The 25598-nt window shown below is 42.2% G+C and overlaps 1 protein-coding gene across 4 annotated transcripts in view; it reads right to left on the minus strand.

Moving 5' to 3' along the window:
• Tmem131 (transmembrane protein 131) overlaps nucleotides 1-25598 on the minus strand; it is a 149959-nt gene that overhangs the window by 13888 nt on the left and 110473 nt on the right. For all 4 annotated transcript variants that reach the window (XM_031367209.1, XM_031367212.1, XM_031367210.1 and 1 more), the window contains exons 12-31: nucleotides 23850-23958; nucleotides 22142-22250; nucleotides 21585-21738; nucleotides 21332-21502; nucleotides 19727-19837; nucleotides 19510-19644; nucleotides 19057-19161; nucleotides 17397-17483; nucleotides 13736-13888; nucleotides 13570-13645; nucleotides 13334-13451; nucleotides 10046-10184; nucleotides 9819-9928; nucleotides 9370-9436; nucleotides 6588-6739; nucleotides 6209-6351; nucleotides 5506-5692; nucleotides 4316-4501; nucleotides 3297-3455; nucleotides 2364-2944 (exon numbers count right to left, since the gene is read on the minus strand). In XM_031367209.1, the coding sequence (XP_031223069.1) occupies nucleotides 2364-2944; nucleotides 3297-3455; nucleotides 4316-4501; nucleotides 5506-5692; nucleotides 6209-6351; nucleotides 6588-6739; nucleotides 9370-9436; nucleotides 9819-9928; nucleotides 10046-10184; nucleotides 13334-13451; nucleotides 13570-13645; nucleotides 13736-13888; nucleotides 17397-17483; nucleotides 19057-19161; nucleotides 19510-19644; nucleotides 19727-19837; nucleotides 21332-21502; nucleotides 21585-21738; nucleotides 22142-22250; nucleotides 23850-23958 (3052 nt within the window). The remainder of the gene's footprint in view (nucleotides 1-2363; nucleotides 2945-3296; nucleotides 3456-4315; nucleotides 4502-5505; nucleotides 5693-6208; nucleotides 6352-6587; nucleotides 6740-9369; nucleotides 9437-9818; nucleotides 9929-10045; nucleotides 10185-13333; nucleotides 13452-13569; nucleotides 13646-13735; nucleotides 13889-17396; nucleotides 17484-19056; nucleotides 19162-19509; nucleotides 19645-19726; nucleotides 19838-21331; nucleotides 21503-21584; nucleotides 21739-22141; nucleotides 22251-23849; nucleotides 23959-25598) is intronic.

Raw genomic sequence — 25598 nt, forward strand, 5'->3', positions numbered from 1 at the left:
CAAGACCTCACTTGGCTCATCTAATCTAGCAATCTGTTAAAGGAGAAGGTCTAAGGATTTTAATGGTCCTCAGATCAGCAACAAACCCAAGCTCATGTAGATGTAATTCAAGGAGAGGAGCAGGCTCCATCCCAAACAGGCAACAGACACCAATGATCAGGAGGTTCTGGCTTTAAAGTCAGGAAGGATTGGAATAAAAAGTATGGAATCTTCCTTTGTAGTTAGGGAAAGCTGCAGAGGCTAGGAGTGTGGTGGGAGAATCTCTGTAATGGAGGTCCATGGAGGCCACTGGGTGAAGATGTGAGGTAAAACCCGGGTACATTAGAGACACCAAGATACTGAGATAACGGAGCTGTGGAGGGCCTGCCAAAGAGAGCTGTACACACACACACACACACACGCACGCACGCACGCACGCACGCACGCGTGCTTCTGTAGCAGCCACAAGAAGGGTTGTCATCAGCAGAGCTGGAAGGGCAGGAGAGCCATGTCAGCCCTGACACAGGAGAGACAGCTACACTTGGCTGTCTTGTTAGGTTTCAGTCTTGCTTTGGCCTGACATTTCTCACTAAGCCCCCTTTCCTCCCTTTTGGAATGGCAATGTATGTTATGTGCCATTGTGTGTTAGACATGTGATTTGCATTTTGATTTTATAGGGGTTAGAGGCTCGACACTGCCTTGAGTCTTACAAGAGACTTGGACTTCTCCACTGTGTTGAAACTGAAAGACTGTAGGGACCCTGGAAGATGAACTAAATGCATTTCGCAGTGTGATATGGCCACAGACATAATGGGGCCGGAGAGTGGAGTATGGTGGTTTGAATAAGAATGTCTCTAAGGCTTGGTCCCTAGTAGGTAGTCCCAAGTAGTGTGTCCTGGGAGTGGGCTTGGAGGTTTCACAATCCCAGTCAGCAATGTCTTTCTGCGCTCAGTCCTGCTGCAGTACCAATGTGTGCCGCCGCCCCCCCCACCCCCCCCGCCAAGCTCCTGCTTTGATGGCCATGGAACCGTGAGCCCTCAAATCAAATGCTTCATTGTATAAGCACTGCCTTGGTCATGGTGTTTTATAACAGCTATAGAAAAGCAACCAAGATACCAGGCCTGGTCTTGTTGCAGCCCACAAGGGGAGTGTACCATACTCACTGGGACTTTCCTCCTTAGTCTCCTGTGTCTAATCTGTAACTCTGAAACCCCCAAGGCCCCTCAATGCTGTTGTCCCCTAACTTGCTTGAAATGAACTGTACCATGCCTGATGATGACTCGTTCTTGCACACCCTCAGCTGAACTGATGGAAAGGCTGCTTGTGGTCTTAGGAACCACATGGTCTATGTGCCACACTTCTTTCCAAGTTCTGAATCCCCAAACTCTCGTGATTCTGAATTGCTCTAGTCTTGAGGCCTTGCTACTGCCAATAAGGTGTCTTCCACTGTACTTCTGTACCTTATGCCCAAGCGCCTGCTCCCACTCCCACCACTACTCTGAAGCATTTGCTCATGCTCACTGTTAGACCTTGCTGTCACTTCTGGCCTTGGACTTTCCATCCCTTGAACTGTTCACACTCCTGTTGTGAGGTTCTTTCCCTAACCCACCAATTCCACAGATCTGGTACATCGCTCACTCCTCTGCCTACAAGATCATGATGTGTTCACGGTCATTAGTTCCTGCCGTCCCTGTCCTGTTGGGCCAGCCTCTTTGGGCATGTGGTTTTACCATTTTCTCACTGGCTTCTTTTGCACTCCTTTTCCTATTTAGAGAAGAGGTGTCAGTGTGTAGCTTAACTGACCTCAAGCCTGTGACAAACTTCCTGTCTCTACTTCACTAGTCCGAGAATTACAGATGTGTGTCACCAGGTACAGCTAGAGTTAAGAGGTAGATGGTTTTGGTTTTAGCCCTGTTTTTAAAATCTTTTAGTTTGTTTGTTTTTTGAGACAAGGTTTTTCTGTGTATCCCTGGCTGTCTTGGAACTTGCTCTGTAGACCAGGCAGGTCTTGAACTCAGAGATCCTCCTGCCTCTGCCTCCCGAGTACTAGGATTAAAGGAGTGTGCCAGCAATGCCTGGCCTCAAAATCATCTTTAACTTTGACTGTAACACTTATCCCCGGCAGCCAAATGGATAGCAGGAGGTGCCCTCCAGCAGATTTCCAATCTGGAGAAGCAAGTGAAGAACATAGCTCTGTTTCATGACAAGCAGTCGCTTCTGTTTGCACCGTGATACAGAGAGGCCATTGCCTCACTCAGGAGACGGGTCTGAGCTACAGAACAACTGTGAAGTTGCTGCTTACCCTGCCTATGGTCCTGACTGCTCCTCGATCACGCCTTCTCCCTCACATGCCTAGTTCTTCAGAAGGGGGAGGACAGGGTTACCTTTGCTTTTTGACAATGGTGACGGAGGCTGCTCTGTAAACACGTCTAGGGGCGGGGAGTCATGGTGGTCGAAGTCTTTGTCCATGGCTTCTATGAGACTGGTGATGTCGGAGTCCTCTGAGCTGTGCCGTGTGGCTCGCTCGGGGTGGGAAGGGTGCGTGAGGGGGGCAGGAGACAGCCTTTCAGGTGGTGGCTCCTGGTGCTGAGGCACTGGCGGTAGAGGCGGTGAGTGCTGCTCCACTGGGTTGTGGCTATGGTGCTGGTTGCTGTGCTGGCCCTGCTTTGCCCCTTTGGACTTCCTGCTTGCTGTGTGACCCTGGGTTGCTGCAGCTGTCTCTGAGACTAGAGGGCTTGTTTTGCTTGTAGACTGTGAGGCGGCTGCTTGTGGAGAAGTCCTGTTTGACATACTTGAACTGTTTCTGGTTCTGACATTGTCCACGTCAGTTGCATTTTTGCTGCCATGGCTGCTGTGTGGGTGGACTGATGTGCCACACTGCCTGTGACTGCCTGTACCAGGCCGGGATGATGAGTTACTATAGAAACCCCTACCATGGCTGTGTTCGCAGCCAAGTGTGTTCAAGCTGAAAAATGGATCAATTGAAAAATCAGTAAGCAGCAACTTCCAACCTAATACTAAAAAAAAAAAAAATATTTCATTAGTAAACCTATTATAAAGAGAAACTAGGAACAGAAGTAGGAAGGGACCAGAGCCACAACCTTCTACAGTTTGTTGTCCCTGACTGTTATAAATCAGGTTAGTGCTCTAATAACTAAGCATATTTTGTCCCTGATAAGAAATCTCATGAGTTCTCAGTAACGGAGCACCAGAATAGTCTTTTTAAAAATCTCAAATAAAGATAAATTTCATTTCTTGTAATTACATCAGCCAAGTCTATGTGTACCAAAAAGTGGACTTTTAGTCTATGTACATACTTTCCTTCAGATGAAATACCAACGATTCTCCTGAGATCAAATGGCCTTCCTACATCAAAGGGCGGGTTTGAGGCTTCAAAGGAGAGTCGCCTTCGAAATGGCTCCCAAATTCCTTGAGCTTCCAAATAGGCCGTTCCAATGACCAGGAGAAACAGCGCACTGTGGAGCAGAGGGGGTGGGTCAGCACTCTTTGCCAAAACAAGAATATTTGGTTATCGCAGGTTTCTTGATAACTACAGTAAGATGTAAAAACCCCAAGTTGTCTGTAACACATTTTAAAGGAAAGACAAAAATGAATCATCATAGCTCAGAGTTTACAGACCAATTCTATGCATACAGTGTTTAGGCTGCATATATGCTGGTGAACTACATGCAAGCAGTACCAGTGGGAGCCAGAAAAGGGGATCAGCTCTCCTGGAGCTGGAGTTACAGGTGGTTGTTAACTGCCATGCAGGTGTTGTGAATTGAACCCAGATCCTCTGGAGGGACCAGTGCCCTTTCTTAACCACTGAGCTGTCTCTCCAGCCTCTGCACAGCAACTTTAAAAGTTCCCAGCCCTACACAGAAGCTGTGAAGACAACAATGTGTTGTCAGAGGAGACATCTGCAGGCTAATCTTTCCTTAGTGAGAGGAACTGGATGGAGGTTCACCCCTCTTTTCCTTAAGGATAAGTATATTTGAGTCTCTAAAGTACATAAGGAAATAAACTGATATAAAGGCTTATAATGATGTTAGTTACACAGGTCCAAATAAGGCAACTATACCTGGTATTCTGTGCTTGCTTTATTATGAAATAGCACAGACCTCACTTGTTAAACAACTTTCAAAGGTAGTGTACTTTACTATCTATGCCAGTCAAGAAGGGTTCAGTTGTTTAACTGTTCCCACTAGCAGACAAGCCTGACAGAGCCAGGGGTGTCTACTGTGTCTACTGGGATCCGCCATCCATGAGGAGAGCGAGTGGCACTTGGTGGTGAGTAAGAGCCAGCTCTGGTTGGTTGAGGAGGGGCACACTGTACCTCATGACCCCTGAGATGATGATGTAGAGTGCCAGTTCCCAGTTGGGTCTAGGGAGGGCTTCTGCACAGGCTGCTAACATGTGGTATGGAAGAGAGGCATTCAACACAAACACAAACTCGGAGCCACTGCTTGTCACAAACTTCAGCTCCCGAATAACTCTGGAGGCTGTGAAATCTGGAGTAAACCTAAGACACAAGAAATGGCAGTGAGGTTCATTTTCAAATGAGCTTCTTCTCTGTTTTCTCTAGTGTTTTTCTTTGTTGAACTTAGGATTTATTTGTACTGATGTTGTTAAAACAAAACACAACACGAGTCGCATCCCTAGTGTTGTTCTGTCACCTCCTGTATACTTGTAGTCACTTGTGATTCCTTTTGTTATTAGCTGTATACATTGTAAGGAACAGTGCCTCCTTCCTTTCTGGACATGTAGGTGGCATGTGTTATGCTGGGCATGGAGCAGTATACACAACAGTACTGATTAACAGCCACAGAAGGTCAGAGAATAGTTGTTTAATCAGGGGCAGAGGTCATATTCATTACTTTGTACTGCATCATCAATCACTCCCCTAGCTGTACCTAACACTGAGGGCAGAGAAGCTGTTAAGGTAAAGCCTCCATCTTGGACAAGTAAGGCACAGGTCTCTGTTCTGTGGCTGAGACACCTCCAAGTCACACTAACATCTTATGCTTTACAGCCTTAGAAGTAATATTGAAATGGGTTTCTAAAAAAGTAGTTTCTAAGATTATCTGATCCAATTTAAGGGCAGAGGAAGTTTTACAATGTTGGAAACTAAAACACGGAACAAATATTTTTGCTGAAGTTAGGTAGGAAAAAAGAAGTAAATATATTTGTGATAGACTTTTAAAAAATATTTATTTTCATGTGTGTCTCGGTATTTTGCCTGCGTGTATGTTTGTACACCACATTCAGTCCCTGAAGTGACCAGAAGAAGACAGATTCCTTCAGGAACTGGAGTTACAGAAGGTCGTTGGCCACCGTGTGGGTACTGAGAATGGAACCTAGCTCCTCTGGAAGAGCAGCCAGCCACGGCTCCTGGCCAGTGAGCTGTCTCTGTAGCCCCTGGTAAAGACCCTTTCTGTCTGGAAACGCATCTCTGCACAGCAGTGAATGACTCTGGCAGTACTGGAAAGCTCCACTCTGTGGTGAACCAGACAAGAAATTACTTACAATATGACTATGTCTCTGGAGGCGTTGGCACTCAGTGCAAACTCTTGACAGTTAACCACTTTAAAACCATATCCCTCACACGCATATCCACTGATCTCAATGGTTTCTACACGGATTTCAAGTTGTCCCGTATTCTCTACTTTGAATGTTCTTTTCAATGTGAAATTTGGTTCTCTTAGTTTCAAACCTAAAGGGGGAAAAATCACAAATATGGATAAATCTTGCTATCGTGCTTCCAGTGTGAACGAGGTACACGTGAGCATCTGTAATGCTGGACATTATGAATTAACCCCACATGCCAAAAGACCAGCCATTCCCCAGGTTTCATCTGTCATTCTATTTATAATTAATTGGTTTCATATATTTACTTTTGGGCAATAAGGTCTCTGTCAGTACTCCTGACTGGGTCTGAACTCATCTCATAGTTTAGGTTGGCCTAGGACTAATGCTACCTTTCTTTGGCTTCCCACACCCCAGGCCTACAGAGTGCCTTCCCTTCAGGCTCTGGTCTGCCATGTAAGAGGGACATGTTTTACTTCTCACACGCAGAATAAACCTACAAAGGAGCCAAGTCAAACAACTCTGATGTAAGACCTGGGACTCCCTTAGCATCATACACACTCAGGACCAGAGACAGGTATGCACACATGAAAACACTATTCTTGCTTCTGGAATCCTTGCTGGCTGAATGCACAATACTCACGGTCTATGCAGTCCTTTAGCAATGCTTCTGTAATTTTGAAGCGTAAGGAGCTCCCTGGGCCTGGAAGCCTGCCTGCCACCCTCAGGTTCTCTGTGGTCCCTTGACCTTGAACCATCACAGCGTCCATCACAGTCAGGTTGTTTCTATGAAAAATAACATTAATTTTGTGTATCTTTTGATACACAAGTTCTAACACTGTGTAAACAACCACAAAGAAATTATTAATATGTTGACTTTAGGAGTGAAAAATCAAAACCATACAAAGTACAATTTTTTATTTTAAGTCCCACGTGGTAAAATGATGCTACTCATGGTTTGTGTGACAGGAGGACTGTGACGTAAGCACTGACACCAAGCCACACTCCCATCTAGAACCTACCTGACTATGATCAGGGAAGAGACAGTTCTGTTGTGGAGTGGAGTGAACTTTACTTTGACAGATTTCTTTTCTCCAGGTTTTAAAATGAGGTTTAAAATGAAATGCCGAGAGAGACCCTCTGTAAATCCTGTTGGGCTTTGCAGTGGATGAGCCTTGAATTATTGCATAAACAAACAGGAGTCATTAATATGGTTTCTGGAAAAACCATTTGTCCCTGACCCCCTCTAGGCCTAGTATACAGCCTCTCAAACTGATCATATAGACAAGCTTATCCTTCATGCTTTAGACACTGGTACTGAGAGCTGGAGAGCCAGTAAGGAGTATTCATGGTTTGTGGGAAGTTAAAAAACAGACTTTATTTCCCAGTTACAAAGCCTTCAAGTTTGTACTATGCATTCTATATTTGTATTCAGATATTTTTATCATGTACATGTGTGTTTGTTTTTAAATTTGAAATACAATTCACACATAGGAAAGGACACAGACCCAAGACAAATAGCTCAAAACATTACTATAAAGCCAAACCTCATGCCTGGAAGGTAAACAGACTGACAGTTAGCACCCTAAGTCCTACTGATACTGCAGCCTGGGTAGGGAGCCCTGTGCAGGACGTGGAGAAAGCCCCCCAAAGTGAAGTCAATGTGTGCTGTTGACTTATGCATGACCTGACCAATCTTTAATCCTATTTTGAAAACTAAGTACCTAATTATTGCTTTGTAGACACTTGATTTAAGATATAACCTAATTTGAAATTTAAAATAAGACTTTATGACCAATTTTAAAATGGTTCAGAGTTGTTTTGTTTTTATGTTAAAAAACACTGTTTCAATACAAAGACACACTATTCTGTTTTTTAATGAAGACTAAGTTTAAACATTCTGGGGGAAGGGTGAGTTGTGTGCCATTCTCTACTTCCCTTGGCATGTCTGGGTTCTGCTTGTGTTAGCGTGAGTTGACAAACATAATGTACCATATGGACTTGATGAAGTACACTACTTAACTCCTGCTTATGAAGTAAATGTTTTCTTTTACAGATCACACTGTTCTTTATCAACAATCTACCAGGATAACAGAATACTCTGATTGTTCCAAAGTGTCTCCTGAGAAAGCACCTTTTTTAATAAGCTATTCTTGGCAATCTCCTCCACCTACTTTCTAACTCTCACTATGTATGTAGCTTTGGCTGGCACCACACTCACAGAAATCCATCTGCTTCTGCCTCCTGAGTGCTGGTCTTAAGTGTGTGTGCCATCATGCTGGCCCCACTTATAAGCACAATGAAAGACTGTATGCTTTCCATAATACTAGCTTATTTAACCTCTGATGATCTGAGAAGCACTTCGGGATAGTATGATGTCCTGAAACAGCACTAACGGGCTCCATACTTGTGCAGTGGTAAGCTCTAAAGGGTCAGGTAGACTGACCAAGGAACCCCTGAGTAATCTCAGAAATCCTTTCGGTAGTAATACAGACAAGATGCATTGGCTTTTCTTAGGATGCCGTTTGTACTACTGATCAGAAGAGCAGTGGGGACTGACACAGCCAGCTCTTAGGTGTGAACCGAGACCATGGTGCTAAATCTCCCTTATAGCCACTGTTTGCTCCCCAGTCTGTATTTATAATGAAAAGAAAATGTCTTTGAACAATAGCAAACATAACTTATTAAGTTTCAACACGAATTCATGCCTCTCTAGAACTGGATATGATGGAAAAGTAAGCATGTTTAAAGGACTCTCAGCAATTAAGAGTTTCGCACTGAGAATTTCTTCTTTGGAAACCTCCTCAGGTCCAGAGGTCTTCCTCATCCATCTGCTCTCTAGAGTACAGTTCAGTGTCCTATGTGCAAATGTGACTACATGAGATCATCAGCTCATTTATTTCTGTATTTTCCCTATCAAGGCAGAAGAAACCAAGTTCTAGTAACTGAGTATTCCCAATGACTCCCAGTGCTTGCTACAACAGCATTTATGGATGGGAGAAGCAAGGTGAGGTCCCAAGAGAAAGACAGAGGGAATCAGGAGTGTCTAAGCTGTCTGTGCTCTAGGCTCTGACTGCAGCTGTGGCAAAGATGAAGAACTACAAAGCAGCTGGCTGGATGAGGCTGGGGAGACTTCCTACGTAACACTTATGTGGTCCAAACAGGAAGGGCAAACATTCTCATCTGAGTAAGGCAAAAAGGCAATGAAGCACAAGACCCCAGCCAGTCTGCAGGGGTTTGGCTCCTGTTAAACCTTCCTAGCTGACATGTACCCTCCACATCAAGGCCTGATATAATAATGAGTGGCTAGTAGCCACTCATCCGAATGAATTATAGAGGACATTTTCATTCCCAGGAAAAAATCAACTTATATGTTTTTAAAGTCAACATTATCTATTGAGGTAAACACACACATACAGAGCTGTGCCAGGTATTGGTCTCAAATTCATAGGTTTTACTATTTTACTAGGAAGCATACAGAAAGAACGTTTAAATGATTCAGCTGAATCTTTTAATGCTTAAAAATAAAATGTCACATTAGCATATTTTACATACAGTCTCAGACTTTCTGGGTGGCATTATGCTGAGCTATCGTGGGCTGACTGCTGACATAAGGTTAATACCCACAAAGAGGAACCATCCAGCATGCCCTGTGTATCTGCTGCCCTGACTCTTCCTGCTCTCCTTTGCCTCTAAGTCAATTCCTGGGCTGCAATAGCTGTCTTCAGCCAGGCTAAAGGCAGCCCGTAGGTGTGCTTCCCATTGCCCCTGGTCCTAGCAGAGTAAAATGGTGGCTGTACTTACAGTGTTCCTGTAGACTTGGAATTCAAGTGTTCTCAAATCTAGCTTGGCCACCTTACTCAAGTTAAACCTAAAATAAAGAACGCATGTTTATCTTCATAAACATCACAATTAGGGACTGTGAAGGATAGCCAAGCTTGAGCTTTTATTTGTAAATTTATCTTTTGGCAGGTCTTGGGACCAAAAGTATTATACCACATTAATATTATTTAAAAGGCTAATGGCTATCAGTTATAATTAATACCTTGTTCACTTTTAAGAGGGAAATAGTGGAATTGTTTTGTCTATTGTCTCTTTACAAATCTGTTAAATGGGAGCTTCCCATTTACATTCTGTTGAACACTTTTCTTGATGTTCAATTCAATACTAACCCAATCCCAGGAAACTTCTGGCAACTTCAGCCATAAAGCCAGACTCTAAGTTTACCCTTTGACCGTCTAAGGAGTGCTTACCTTGAGACTAACTTATCTGCAAAGACGGAGGGGTTGGAATACAAAGCCAATGGGATGAACTGGATATATACAGGGATGTCTGCAGGGTTTTCTAAGCTAATCTCTTCTTCCTGAAAGCAAAGTCAGGATGCATTAGTGGAGATTCCTGCCGAGGAATTACAGCGCCTGCATTGGTCCTAACCACGTGAGACCCATTTCTCAACACTCAACTCCATTTAAACACTTACCGAGGAGCAGTTTGTGTTAGTGAGTGGGAACTTCACAAGCCGGGATGAGCTAAGGACGGAAGGCCAGGAGAGCTCTGCACTAATTTTTGATACAATATTTTTCTGAAGATCTGTATTTACTTCAAACATAGCATTCAACCTAGAAAAGCAATTTCTACGTCAGTGTAAAAATTAAAACATTTGAGTTTTCTAAACATAAGAAATCATACTTAAGATTTTTTTCTGGTTCTAAAAAAAGCTTATTTATTCTTTTTACCAAGATTTTTTTAAACTTTAAAATGTTACTATTGTACAATGATGAGATGAGTTTTATTTTCACACATATACTTGATATATTTCTTCCAATATTCATTCTTCTTTACTCTGTCTTTGCCTGGCCCCCATTTTCTTACTTTTCTTTTTACAATCCAATGAGTATCATTAGGGTAGTTTATAGGAGTGTGGGAGTGGATGTTTGTCTGTCTGTTTTCCCTGGGACTATCTATACCACTGGCAAATATGTCTCTCCTCCCAATATCCTCCACTCTCTGCACAAAATCCTTGTGGAGCCCCACCCTACTTCACAACAGACAGCTGACAGCCCTGGTCCTTCAGAGATCGTCTACAGTTGATCACAGTCATTAGCTAAGAGTACAAAAGTTATATCACACCCACAGTGCTCACCACTACCTCTACTTCCCCTGGCTTCCATGTTTTTTGCATGTCTCTGGTGATGTTTCTTGAGTTACAGAGAAGTCATAACTTAGGACTGGGCATGCAGCTTTATTAAGTGCTCAATGATATATCATGTGTCTGTTTTGGCACAGAGAGCTGTCAACATTCAAATCATCTGTGCTATAGAGCTCTGTACGGAGTATGTGAAGGATGATAACCTTTAGTTCCAGTAGCATCAGTAAAATGCATGTACATCTTCAGAAAGGTTTTTCTTGATAGTACTGAGGATTGGACCAAGCGCCTGTGTGCTAGGCAAGCTCCCTACCACTGAACTACATCAACAGCCTAGTCCTCAAAGATATTTAAAAGTATTAATTCACTAACAAAGGCTTGGGTTTTAAGACTCTTCCATGGCTTCTATGGGCAGGATGTGGGCACCCTAGCAGGATACTCGGGTATTCCCAGTAGAACCAAGGATGAGAGGTGCTGCTTGACATACAGTTTCCCTCTGATAGAAAACCAAGGTGACATCTTCACATGATGAAGACGTCAGTTCAAGAGGAAATAAACAGAGAGTATAGACTATGTTCAGTTGTAGTCAGACTCAGGACCTCATATGAACACATCCCTACTAATGAGTATTCAAGAGTCAGGAGTTCAGGACCTGGGACGTATTTGTAAATGGCAAGTATCTGGGACTGACCAGTGAAGCACACTCAAACCTAGTACTATTGAATTATGACTCTGGGTACTGACAAGCACATGCATACAAACAAGGTAACCCAAGGGCAGGCACGTGGAGATAGGGAGGCAGAGGGCAGATGGGAACCCAGGGCCTTAGTGAGGAGCACATCAGAAGAAGATACTGTGGTGAAGAGGCTCCCTGGCTATACCAGGGGACAGCACTAATGAGTTATTCATCAACACGTGGAGACTGCCTATACTTTACAAGCTCCCCCATGGAGACACAGGGAATAAAGGAGAGTTGTAATCACTGAGCTCTTCTCGAGGTTATTACAAATCTTTGTGTACTCAGTAGAACCATTTTTAATGAGAAAACTTTCTTTTCTTTAAGGAAAAATTTTACAAAATAGAAACTCTCATTCTCAACAGTTAATGGTTTGAACCATCTAATAGACAGATGGACTTATGAGCTGAACTAAACAGACAGTTCTCAATGTCCAGAAACACTTGAAGAAGTCTTCACCATCCTTAGCCATCAAGGGAATGCAAATTAAAACTGCTTTGAGTTTCAGAGGGGTGGCTATTATTGAAACTCCCCTCTCTCTCTCTCTCTCTCTCTCTCTCTCTCTCTCTCTCTCTCTCTCTCTCTCTCTCTCTCTCTCCTGACTAACCAACTGACCCCCAACAAGCATTAGTGAAGATGGGTGGAGTGAATCCGTACTTGCTGCAGGTGAACATAAACCTGTCCAGCCATTATGGAAGTCAGCATGGAGGTTCCTTAAAACAGTAGAACTATTATATCTCTACAATACAGGGGACATTCCCTAAGGTTGATAAGTCAACATACTGTAGAGACATTTGCAAAAGGCAGGATTTATATCACTGCACTATCTAAAAAGAGTGAATAGAGAACCAGGAGATGTCTCAAGGAAGACCAAGAGGAGGTAATGGAAAATATGTCACGAGAGCAAAAGCAGGGGATTCAGGATGAAAGGGACCAGCAGAAGTCAGAGGAACAGTAAGAACTAAGTGTATTCATATGTGCATGAAGATGCCAGCAATGTCCATGCTTTGTATGCTAACCAAAGTTAGTGAAAAAATAGGTAATGCTTTAAAACTTCATACTACTCTTTTTTTTTTTTTTTGGTTTTTCGAGACAGGGTTTCTCTCTGTAACCCCGGCTGTCCTGGTACTCACTATGTAGACCAGGCTGGCCTCGAACTCGGAAATCCGCCTGCCTCCGCCTCCCAAGTGCTAGGATTAAAGGCGTGCGCCACCACCGCCCGGCAATACTACTCTTATAGTAGACTACTTTAACTTTACCAATACATATCAAGTCAGCCAAGTGAAAAAAGTACTTATTACTTGTCAGTGTTCCTGCTTCTGGAAAAGTTGTTTTCTACTGTTCGTGAAAGGGCCAGGCTACTGTGATACCAACACTACATCTGGGTGTTTGAGTCCAGGCACAGCACTGGTATTCCAGGAGCATATTTTGACCTGCCAAAGATGCAGTGGGGAGGCCACTGAAGGGGCCCCGTTTCCCCTGAAAACAGACCAACACTTCAAGAAGAAGGACATAGCTTTTTTCATAAGGAACGAATAAATTCCGTTTCCTGTAAGGCTAACTTGCCTTTTGGAGAGGCCAATGACAGACAAATTTTTCTTCTCATGCATAACACTGAATTTAAAATGGACATGACTATATACAAGGACAATTTCAAATAGCTTCTCTGATTTTTTTTAAGGACAGATCTCATGTTCTGGAGAAGAGAGGACAAAGGAGTGTGTGTATTTCTTAGCGACGCATGCTAACAATGACAATGTGACATTATCTTAACTGTAAAGTAAAATAAGCCGATACAAAAATACAGGACGCTTACAAGGCAGCAACAACAGAGATGCCCCGTGGACTACTGTGCTAATACACTTGAGTCAAGCAGAAGCTCGTACCTATGTCCTGTATTCTCCTTTATCCCCATCCAAGCTTTGAACAGGCTCTGATGTAAGTCCCAGTCGGCATCCCACAAGTCCTCCTGCATGGCTACCCCAGGCTGCACTTTGGGTTCAGCTAAAAGAGGAAGCACAAGTCAGCATGGACTGAGCCTAAGCCACTTGCCAGTACCCGTTCCAGTGAGTTCTACATTACTGAGGCAGGAGAGTGAAGAAAGGTGGGACAGAAGACTTACACTTGGATAGGAAAGGCAAGCCGATATAGCAGTGATCCCCACACTGTAGCCCAGGGTCAAAATAAATGTTTGCAATCTGTAAAGAAGCACAGGACAGCCGTGAGTGCCGAAGCGCAGAGGCCAGGCACAGAGTGCTGACAGCTGGGAATTCCCAGATCTAACAAACCTTAGATTTCTTCCCTGGCTCCAAGTCTTCCCTATTACCCCGTAATCGTTTGTAGTAGAATCGTATGTCTTCTGACAAAGACCTTATCTGCTGTATCTTCACCTTCTGTGAGAAGGAATTCATAATATTTAAGCTCTGATGAACTATTTTCCCCTGAAAGAAGAAAACACAAATTCAGAATTCTCATCAATTGACAACCTTTTAAATTTATAATTGACCCAAAAATCCATCCCCTTATTCAAATGAGAACCACCAAATGTGAAGAGCTGAGACCACAGGACAGCTCTTTCGTTGTTGCTGTTATGCATGTTACAGAAGTACTGTAATAAATTAATGGGTATTTAATTTGTGTTGTCACTCTAAGTACCCAAGAAGGCACAGAGGGAGCTTTAATCAATGAGGGTCATTTTGGTTTCTAATGTAAAGTCTGATAACACCAAGGTAAGGCTGCCCCAAAATAAATGAATTCTAAAATCTAACCAAGTAAAACTGAAACATTTTCTTTAAAAGAAAATGTTTCTCTTAGAAATACAACAGTAATTTTTGCCATCCAAGAGAAATTTAAATCTCTTTAAAAATGTAGGCTCAGAAGCTGGTATGGGGGTACATGCCTGTACTGTCAGCATGTGGGTGACCAAGACCAGAGGACAGAGCTACATTAGTCCTTATCTTGGAAAACAGTAATAAGAAGTAAAAACACACACCAAATAAGCCAAAGAAGAATCTTACGAAACAGCATACAAATTAGACTCTTTTTAAAAGTTACTTATTTTTACTTTGTGTAGAATGTTCTGGCTGCACTATGTGCATGTCTGGTGAGCGCAGAGGCCAGAGTTAGGAGCTGGTTACAGACAGCAGGAAGTTGCCATGTGGGTGCTGAGAACTCAACTATCCTCTCTGCAAAAGCCTTAACTGCTCTTAACTGCTGAGCCGACTCTCCAGCCCCACACATTAATGTCTTCATCAGTGTTTGTTCTTACCAGGTACCAGCTTTGTTTTTCTAGAAGGTATCAAATTAGTAAAGCTTGAATTTAAAAAAGATTCAAATTATCCTTAAGAAGCACATTACAAGCTTGCTTTACTTTCATAAACTTTCAGATTGAATACAGAATTATGTTTTTTGTACATGTGATTGCTATCCACTTAAAAAAATTTTCTCAAATGAAAAATGTGCTTTTCTAATATTTAGTCTCAGAAAGCAGATAACTGACGTCTTTCTCCCTGGCAAGAGGGTGGCCATGAGGCTGGAGGGTGGAGGGTGGAGAGTTACAGGGTGGGCTGTGATGCTGTCTTGGCAGTCGTCCAGTTTCTACAGCTAATATAACTCCTGCTGGTCTGTTTTTAGGCTGTGTGAAGATCAAAGATAAGAAAATTCCTTTTACAACTCTACTCAAACATTGAGCTATAAGTCTTTTGAAATGTTTTCTGACATACTGTGCCCTAGCAGAAAGTGAGGAGATTGGTATACTAATGGTGACTGAGGAAGAAGGCTCTTATGCACGATTGATAAAGCATGGGTGCAACATACAGTCAGGACAAAGTGCAATACAGGAAGGCAAAGGTTCAATTATAGTCCAACTTAAATATGTTAAACTTATTAAAATTTATATTGAAAGGGGCATAATCTTGAATTGGGCTTTGTTAAACCGGATGTCCACATCTCCTATCCACTAGACCTCCACCCCAACAAGATTCCATTTCTACATTTCTACATCTGATACACTCCAATGTATCTGACTCTTCCTCAAAAAGCCAGCGCCTTTCCTATTTCTTCTCTCAAGGCTCAAACTCTGAGGCATGGCTAAGTTCTCTGTCTACCTGTCTCTCACAGTTGCTTCAATGTGTTGACTTCATTGGGACACTCAAGGAGTTGATCCCTGTGAAATGTCTTTTGCCTGTGCCCTCTCTCTACCACCTCCCTCACATACATCACCTACTAGTCATTGGGGATAAATGGTGTCCCATCCCTTTCCTAGAGAGATCAACCTATAAGAAACCACCATCAAACTATAAAGGAATCGTGGCAAGTGCTCTAGAATGACACATGAAACTACGGCTGTCTATAGCAGTCAAGAAGTATTTGGATTTTTAAAATTTCCTTTACTTAATAACCTATATACAGACTTTTTGTATTCTTTAAAATTAAAAAAAAATACACTAGTTGGGTGGTGGTGGCACACGCCTTTAATCCCAGCACTTGGGAGGCAGAGGCAGGAGGATTTCTGAGTTCGAGGCCAGCCTGATCTACAGAGTGAGTTCCAGGACAGCCAGAGCTATACAGAGAAACCCTGTCTCGAAAAACAACAACAACAACAAAAAAAAACCCAACCAACCAAACAAACAAAAAACAACCCACTATTTACTTGCATGTGTATGGTGGTGGGGCTCATGCACCAAGGTGTGCACACACCATGCTGAGTGTGCAGAAGTCAAGGAATAACTCACACAAGTTGCTCCTTGCCTTCCCTCATGTGAGTCCTGGTGAACTCAGGTGGTCAGGCTTGGTGGCAAGTACCTTTATCTGCAGAGCCACCTACCCCTGATCAACTGAAAACATCTTAATCATACTTAAATTTTAAAAGTACCTAAAAAGATACTGATTCCATCTAGAATGAGATTTTATACTTATGTTGCATATATCCAGTTTTATATGTAAAATCCAACAATTTATTTGTATACTGCATGCATTTATTTATGCAAATACATATTTATTTATATTTCTATGTAGGAAAACGTTCAATTCAGTTGGACTTCGTTGAAATCAAGTGAACTCTTCCCATTGAATAAAACCTATGTGGGTTTTTTTTCCCCTACCATAAAGACATTTTTTTTTAAGCATCTACAAAATTTTTGGAGATGATTTTAAAATTGTCTGTACATGCCTGCCTAGACAATTTCTTATCAAACTGAAAAAAATTTACTTTAGCAATTTTTCAGGTAGCACAAAGAAACACTTTGATATCAACTTTTTCTACAGGAAGAGTGCCTGCTTTTATTTTATGAGTATCTGTATTTATGTGCATTCTATGTGTGCCTAGATCTCACAGAGGCCAGAAGAGGGCACCAAATCCCCTGGAACTGGAGTTACAGACAGCTAGCTGTGTGCCATCCTGTCATGTAGGTGCTGGAGCTCAGCCAGGTCCTGCATGCAGTAAGTGCCCTTATCCGCATAGCTGGCTCTCCAACTCCCAAAGGACTCTTTTAAAATGGCCCTCTGTCAAAGTCCTCACCCTCCTGGTGCCTGGTGCAGCTGCTTCTCTCCTGACAACGAACAGGATGTATCCTTAGGTTTTCTAAATTGCTAATAACCTAATTAAACAGCTTCATATGTTTTTTTAAAAAGGCCACTATGTGTGTATACAAAACATGACATTTCTTTAGGCCATTTTTTTTCTTTCAAATAGTGGAGGCTTTGTTGAGTTAGGCTGCAAGATGCTTTCTCTCTAAGCCCCTTTTACTTTGCAGGGCAACTTCTATCTGCTTTACACATCAAGGCTCCTGTTTCCATTCTTCATAGGAAATCTTCCTGAGGGAGAGTATATTTCTCATCCCACTTTACATTCTCTTAAGAACAGTAAAATGAGGAAGGCAGGAAATGTCTTTCCCATTTGAGCTCTAAGCAGCAGAAAACAATGAGCAAGCAAAGCATGAGCCGGCTTACTGGGAAGGACGGGGGAAGAACCATGTGCTTGGGGAAGCATGTCAGCGAGCCCACAGCGATCACAGCTTTCACAGGGATGGTCAGGATCTATGGAGGGAAGAGGCAGACCACCATCATGTCAGGAGAAGTCTGGGATGTTTGCTACTAACAGTTACTTCATTGTTTTAGGAGTTAAAAAACAAAGCTTATTTTGTGTCATATACTGACAATAACTCAAAGCCAGTATTAAAACCACCCTTGAAGCCTTTTAATCTGCCCAAAGTTTTCTAGAAAATGAAAACAATACATTTCCAGTGACTACTCATTTACCTGCTAAAACCAGTTAAGACCAAGTCACAGGGGAGGAATAAAGACAGCTTTTCAAAATACAAGTCCTCTATAGATTAAAAAGGAAAGCTGTACTCCTAAAACAACATCTATAAAAATCCAGGATTTCTACAGCTATATAATTCAGTATTGTTTTGGTAGACAGAAATAGATTTCAACCCAAGTTTTAAAGACAAGTTGAACATTCTGGAGTTAGAATTTCATCTTATTCCTAATTAGTACCACAAGTCAGCCATGAATGCAGTCTTTGAGGGTATATTTGTGTTTAGTTTTAAAAACTTTTATTTTTTTATAATTGTATGCACGTGGATATTTTGCCTGAATAACTACCACACTATGCCTAGTGCCTGTAGAGACCAGAATGGGGCACTAGATCCTCTGGAATTGGAACTACAGAGAGTTATGAGCCACCCTGTATGTGCTGGGAATCGAACCTGGGTCTTCTAGAAGAACCACCAGTGCTCCTAACTGCTGAACCATGTCTCCAGCCCCTTTTAATTTTTATTTTTATCCATTAAAACAAAAAACTGTCTCAATTCTGAAAGGCACTTACTTCTATATGAATGTTAAGTATGAATTCCTCACTTTTGGAGGTAACTGGATATACTCTAATCATTTATTATTTGAATAGTCAGTTCTGTTTATTTTGCCACTGGATTTGTGTATGCTGAAACCACTCAGGAGGACAAAGATAGCAACTTGTTGAATCTAGAAGTACTCAACCGCCCAAAGATCTGTAAGTGTTAAATTAAAAGTATTTAGGTCTGAGACAGCAAGCAACCTTACACCTGTAATTCTAGCACTTGGGAAGCTCAAGTAGGAAGCCTGCCAGTTCAAGGTTGGTTTAGGCTATACAGTGAGTTCCAGAACTTTTATCAAAAAAATCAAAAGTACAAAATAAGGAAAAAGACCAGATCTGCCAGAAATACATGCAATCAGGATCTTAGTGAACATAATATACACTACACAGAGGGCTACAAAACATGAGGGCAGAGTCAGACCTGCAGCTGAGGAAGTCCAGTTAGGACCTGTTCCGCAGTAATCATCTGAAGGCAGGTTTTTAACAACGTGATTCTCAGTGTGCTGCGGGCACTGTCCTGACACTGTGGTTAGTTAGGAGGAATGAGGGCTTCAGCAGAGCACTGGGAGGTCCAAGCACTAGTATTCTCAAACAGCTCTGAAGGGTCCATATCAAAGGCACGAGAGGGATACACTGTAAATAATGTAGTTCCCTGCTTCTACAGAAACTGAACTGCCTTATCAATGAGTATAGTCATTAACAGCAGAAAGCTTCAGAAAACCACACTGGCATGGGCCCCTCTGCCAAGCTTACCTCGTAGTCAGTTGTGATCTGTATAGCCCCGTCATGGACTCCTTCTAGCTTCTTGGCAGTAAGTTTGACTCTGAACACAGCAAAGTGTCCTGAAGCTAATGTTACCTGAAGCAGTAAAAATGGCATCATTTAGTAGCCATGTAGGTTCAAGGGTCCTACTGAAGTGGGAAGGAGCACTCTGGTGGTAAGCTGTGCCAACATAGACCCATGTGTAGACCCTGTGTGATAGCATCAGATCTGCACACCGATGCACAGAGCCTCACTGCAGACATTCTCTCCCCTCCGTGCCCTCATCATCTACTCTGTGCCTACCTCACTGGAGTAGACAGTCTCCACGAGGCCCCAGCAGTGTCTAGCAGTCATGGTACTTGCCGAGTGGGACACACAGCACTGGTCTTTCACGCGGGTGGGAAAACACCCATTCTAACCTGAAGTGGTAAGAGGCCCACTCACCGGGGACTGGTCAGGCAAAGAGGATCTCTCCAGTTCTGGAAGGCTTGCGATCACTGTGCTTCTGTTGCCTCTCTCTGTAGCTACAAGTTCTATTGATAATCCATCTCCTATGATATGCCAACTTTTTATTGCCAGCTTCAAAGAAAAAACACAAAGTGATCTTGCAGCACAAACATAAAATCTTCAGTGTAACTGACAATAAAAACAATTTCTTTACCTCAATTGGATTGCTGTTTATAATTGCAAATAAAATACTACTTGCTTCTGTAGCACTCAGTACTCCAAAATCTATGAAGCGTTCTTCTATTTTGGGGGGCAATACAAAGTACTAGAGAGATAGAAAAGGACTGTATTAAACACCAGATCACATGTTTAACAATGTTACTGAATAAAGTATCTACTAGAAGACACTAAAGTTTCTCTATCTTATGTCTACATATACAGTTACATGATATGCTGAGAACTTTGGACAAGGACAATGAGAGGAGTCAGGGATGGACAGGCCATTTCATAGCAGCTACTTCCCTGAAGTACTACGAGAAGCTAGGGAGCCCTGACAATAAGGCAGAAGTCTGTGCTCTCGGTAGGCACAGATTTCAAATAATAATTAGCTCCTTGCCTGGACTGAGCTCTTGAGCTGCACAAACCTCGCTGATGAAAGCTCTAGTCATGTCCCTCCTTCCTTGTCCCTGACAGGTTTCTCACTTCCCCATGCCTTTTATTGGCCACATTCACCAAAGCTGTCTGCAATTTTTCCACTGGTTTGTTTTCTGTGCCATGAAGACCTCTACACCTTCCTTGTGTTATGTCTATTGTACTTGCTCAAGCATGTGTCCTTACCATCCAGCCTTCTTCTCTGGTTCTTTGCTTTGTCCTGGTGTTCTCCAACTTTAACCAATCAAGGTCACCACTGTGCTTCCTAATAGTGTCCCTGCCCCACTGTTCTCCATCTACCTTTGTTCTAGATTCTTTGTCATTACAATTTAAAAGTAAACCAAGAGAAAATAATGTGGAAAAAGCTCTGGGTAGAGACTAGAATTAAAGGAGCTAAATAAATCACAGGGTGGTGGTGGTGGGGATAGATTGAAGGAAAAACATTCCAGAAGTAAGTAATTCCTAAGTTTTCAGTGGTTTGCTCCTCTGAGCAGTCACAGTGTGAGTTAGTTCTTCCTCCTGTGAATCCAATCCTGTAAATGCGACCCACCCATCAATCCTGTAGGTCTCAGAGGGAAATTGTGGTAGCAACACAGTGCCTGTGTTCAAGCAACCATGTTTTATAACCAAGTTATCATGCTTTATAAATGTCCCAAGGAGCAAGAGCAGTGAATCCAGGGAGTTACATATGCTAAAGAAAAGCTCTAGAGTACTTTCCTTGAGGCAAGAGATGAAAGTAACAGTTTAACCACAGTGCTGTTCCATTTACTACTATCTATTCTAATTCCTAAATTAGAATAAGACACATTATGGGCAGTCGGCTTTCCCAGTTGGTAGGCTTTCCCAGTCGGTAGGTTCCACATTCGTGGACGTTACTACTTGTCTATGAATGCTACAGCATCCTCCATGAGGGCCAGGAATATTCACAGATTTGGGCATCTGTAGTAGATTCCAAGATCAATTCCCATTGGACACTGAAGGATAGCAACCCTTAGTTTTGAAATTCTCTGGGGATCCTAGAAGGAATCCTTTGTATGTGTGTGTGGGTGTGTGTGAGTATATGTGTATGTGTACTTCTGTATACTGAAAGCAATGACTGGGAAGGAGTCAGCCCAATTGCCTGACAATATTTGAAAGGACAGAGGTAGGACCTTGACGACATACTTACATCTAAAAAGCCTGTGTACACCCGCACAGGTAAATGAAACTTAGAGGCATTGGTAACAAGTAGAATGTTGTTGTCTATGTGCATGGATGAGGTGGATGGCATAAAAAACAGGGTAAAAATGTATCCCGACTCATTAGGAAGAATTAGAACTGGTTTGCTGAAGTTGTGCACCTGGGGATGAAGCAGAGACAGTAGTGTAAGTCTCACCTGCATGCTAGAGGAGCAGAGTGCCAAGCAAGCGGGCTCGACGTACCTGAAACATTGTTCTGGCCTCCTCTGGTAACAACACAGCATGAATGAGGATTGCAAAACTGAAAGTGTTAGTCAGGTAAATTGGCCTCTCCACTGGGTCAGCGGGACTGTCCTGGATGTGAAACAGCGTGGCGGCGTGATCAAACCCCAAATAACTAAGCGAAGAAAACAAAGCAGGAAGAATCCTCCTTATTTCCATGTGCTAATTTAGGGCCCAAGCTCGTTTGGTATACATATAGCATTAAGGACAATAGCACGGAATTACAACTATAGCATTTAATAGTTAATTTTTATAACTTTGTTCACCACATGACTTAACATTTCGCTTATGAAATACTGAAATGAAACAGAGAGAACGGTTCCCTGCTGCATGATGAAATCACATGGATGTAGTCTATTTTCTTTTTTCCACCTTAGAAAGTATAAACAGGACATAAAGATTTCCTTTATAATTGCGGTTGTCGTTTTCACAATAACCCATAAGATTAGGTGAACTTTATCAATCAGCAAGAAATTACAAACAAAAAGTTACAAAGCTTCTTTTAAGACAAAACTCACCCATCTAGAACTTCTGCTTGGTAGGGTATTTCAAGTTTAGAATAACTCTTTTCCTTTGCTTTAACAGTTATTTTCCCAGAAAACTGAGATGGCTTTTTTGCTCTTGAAGCTGCAAGAAAGCATTAAAAATAGTCATCCATTTATTTGTGTGTGTTTGTGTGTGTGAGGGTATTTTTTAAACTTGAAAAATTACATTTACTTCTTGCGTGTGAGTACGGCTGAGCTGCAATGGCACACACATGTATGTGTGTGTGGGTGAGCTACGATGGCACACATGTGGACAATTTTCACAAGTATCCTCTCTTTCCTCCACATGCTTTTTCAGGGACTGATGAACACAAGCTGTCAGGCTTCGAGCAGCGAGGCCTGATCTCTGAGCCATGTAGGCAGCCTCCTACTTTTTACTGCTTATAAATCTGAGTGACTTTATGCAATCTGAAAGTTTTGTTTTGAAAAAGGAAAACTTTTGCAGTGGCAAACAGTACACTTGCAAACACTGTTCAGATTTTATATAAAAAGCAGATTATCTTTCCCATAGTGAGGCAAACAGGCTCATTTGAGGCACTGGTGTCACTTAGGGCAGCAGGTTCCTTAACCTCAGTACAGTGAGCATTGAGGACTGCATATGAGGACTGTGCAGACTCTTGCACACACTGTGAGCTGGGCTGTGAGATGTGGACAGATATGGTTGCTGGAGCACCAGGCTCAGCTCTATTGCTCCCCACTTATATGAGACAGGAGTATTACATAAAACGGACTTGTCCGGGGTACCAAGGCCACAGAAAAGACAGGCCCTCTTCCCAGTTTCAGTTCTTATTTAATTATATATCTAGTTTAGCAGCTGTCATGTAATAATTTAAAATTGGCAATAACAAATTCAATAAATGAGCTGGGCGGTGGTGGCGCACGCCTTTGATCCCAGCACTTGGGAGGCAGAGGCAGGCGGATTTCTGAGTTCGAGGCCAGCCTGGTCTACAGAGTTGAGTTCCAGGACAGCCAGAGCTACACAGAGAAACCCTGTCTCGAAAAAACCAAACCAAACCAAACCAAACCAAACAAAACAACAACAAAAAAAACAAATTCAATAAATGTCTCTTAAAACAAGTGAAAGTGGAATGAAGACCGACTGTAAAAATGCTTAAGTCTGAGCTGATGTTTCAGGTGAGACTGGATATGCCCAGGGAGGCATGGTTCTAGATATGAAATAATACATCAAATGATACATATCACTTGTCTGAAATAGTAGCTAACTAGACAATACATAAAGGCTCTTATTTTAGTTTAGACAGAACTGTCTGCTTTGCTTAAAAAGTCAACAGAGAAAAACGTTAAAAATAATATTTTTGGCTGTGAACCAAAATGTGCTTCTGAAAGTTAAATATATTATCATTTAATTAAAACACCCAATGACTTTATAATTATGGTAAATGATGACCGCTGTGACTATTTATCCCACATTACAGAAACTTCCAACCCTAACATATCTGCTTATGTTTCTTGATTGTAAATACTGATTTAGGTTTATGGAATTATAATACTTTATGAATTAATAAAATAAATAAGTTAATGATGAATTTTTATAGGGGAAAATCAATTGAGGTAGTGGTGTTAAAATAGTCTGGATTTCTATATTAGCTCATCAACATAGATGCTTTCTAGTTTGTCAAAATAATAACCACTCTAGGAGAAAAAAAAAATGAATATTTACCATCAAAACTAATGCTTGCAACCTTGGTATATTTACTTTCAGAAGCTTTTAATGTAACTGGTTTAAAATGTACCGTTATAGCGTCATTTTGTGGTGTTGGTCGAACACTCTGCAAAGAAAAAAAAGCCTGTTATTTTAGTCTAGTAGTTTAGCTAGAAAGTAAAAAAAAGCATACTCAAAATTAAGGCCTAATGCTGTAAACGAAGTAAGACAAGAACAAAACCCGACTTTCACAGGAGTATTGTATGTATTACAGTGATGGCAAAATCTAAGATTCCTAAGTATGAAACCTCAGGATGAGCGCACACGTGGACAACCTAGATTTTCTTCTCTGCATGAACGCCTACTTTGTAAGACAAGAGGACAAGACGACATCTCAAGAGCCATCATGTTGACAGCCACACACAAAGGTGCCCTGGAACTCTGTCCTAGTGGGAAGAATGCATGCACCTTAGGGCACTGTGACCCCATGTGGCCTCTGCAGTGTTTCGCCACAGCTTGGCAGTGTATGCAAGGTCCACTGTCAAAGGGCAAGGCTGTGTACTAGTGTGCACTGGGGACTGTGGCTCACTACAGGGGCATTTAACTTGGAAGTGAAGCTATGATGCTTACAACTTAGGAGATCAGGTCTATCCACACAAACTTAAAACAAAACAAAAGACTCCCAGTAAATGGTGTACTTTTAGTGTATATTTAAATATGACTTTATAAGGTCTAGTTATTGTTTTATATTATCCTCAATGATACAAATCATTTGAACTGAAAGAATTCAAAGATATCAATTCCACCCACACTGTTCTAATAAAGAAAGTCTCAGAGTGTAATGTGACGTTTCAATAGTCGGGCACCAAGAAGACTGAAGCCAAGCTCCTGACTTGGTACAGGGCCACTTGTCTGACATCCTGGTATACAAAAGTGTCTTCCTGGAATCACAGTATTGCATAGTAACCTTAATTCTAAGTGTTTATCAAATTGTTGGGGCTGTGTAAACTGGATGTCGAAGCCTAGTATTTCCACAGAAGACAACCTTCTACCTGTGAAGCTCATGCTTGCTCACACGGCTGGTAGGGCACTAGATTCTTCCCCATTCTAGGCTGACCCTTATAAAGAGGATTCTACCCAGTTCATCAAATGTGAATCCCCTGAAGACATAATAAATGTGAGAAGAATATGAAGAAAGACGCTGGCCCTGCAGCTTGGTGTTTGCTATGGCAGGGAACTAAGAAGATTATAGTAACTCCAGGGCCTGCCAGGGCAGTTCACTCTCCCGTGCACTGCCATTAGCCCTGGGCGGCTAGCAAGACCTTACAGGCCCAGGTGCGCCCTCAGGATGGCTCTTGCAGATGCATGTGCTGGAATTCTCAAGCCTCAGCTCTGGGCAGCCTGCTCTCCCAGCATGAGCTTCTCATTTGCCTCACTGTGCCCTGAAGACTGGGGCTGGGAACTAGCAATCTCTTACTTATCAATAATCTTACTGTTATTAGCAACTACCTGAAACACAGATCTCTTCATTCCTTCAAGGATATGTATGTATTTTCGAGAGTAAACAAAGAACTGCTAGAACTGTTAGCTAAGCTGCAAATAGAAGAAAGTTTTGCTTGCTTTTATTACACAACTTTACCACATGAGCAGCGGAAGCAGTGGAGCGCACGTGGCAGTTTAGCAGGGATGCAGCAGGAGCCTGCTCACTTTCCCCACCTCAGAACATCCCGAGACCAGAGGACATATTTTCTAGGGTAGTATCTGTCT

This window comes from Mastomys coucha, unplaced genomic scaffold (assembly GCF_008632895.1).
Source record: "Mastomys coucha isolate ucsf_1 unplaced genomic scaffold, UCSF_Mcou_1 pScaffold14, whole genome shotgun sequence".
Taxonomy (NCBI): Eukaryota; Metazoa; Chordata; class Mammalia; order Rodentia; family Muridae; genus Mastomys; species Mastomys coucha.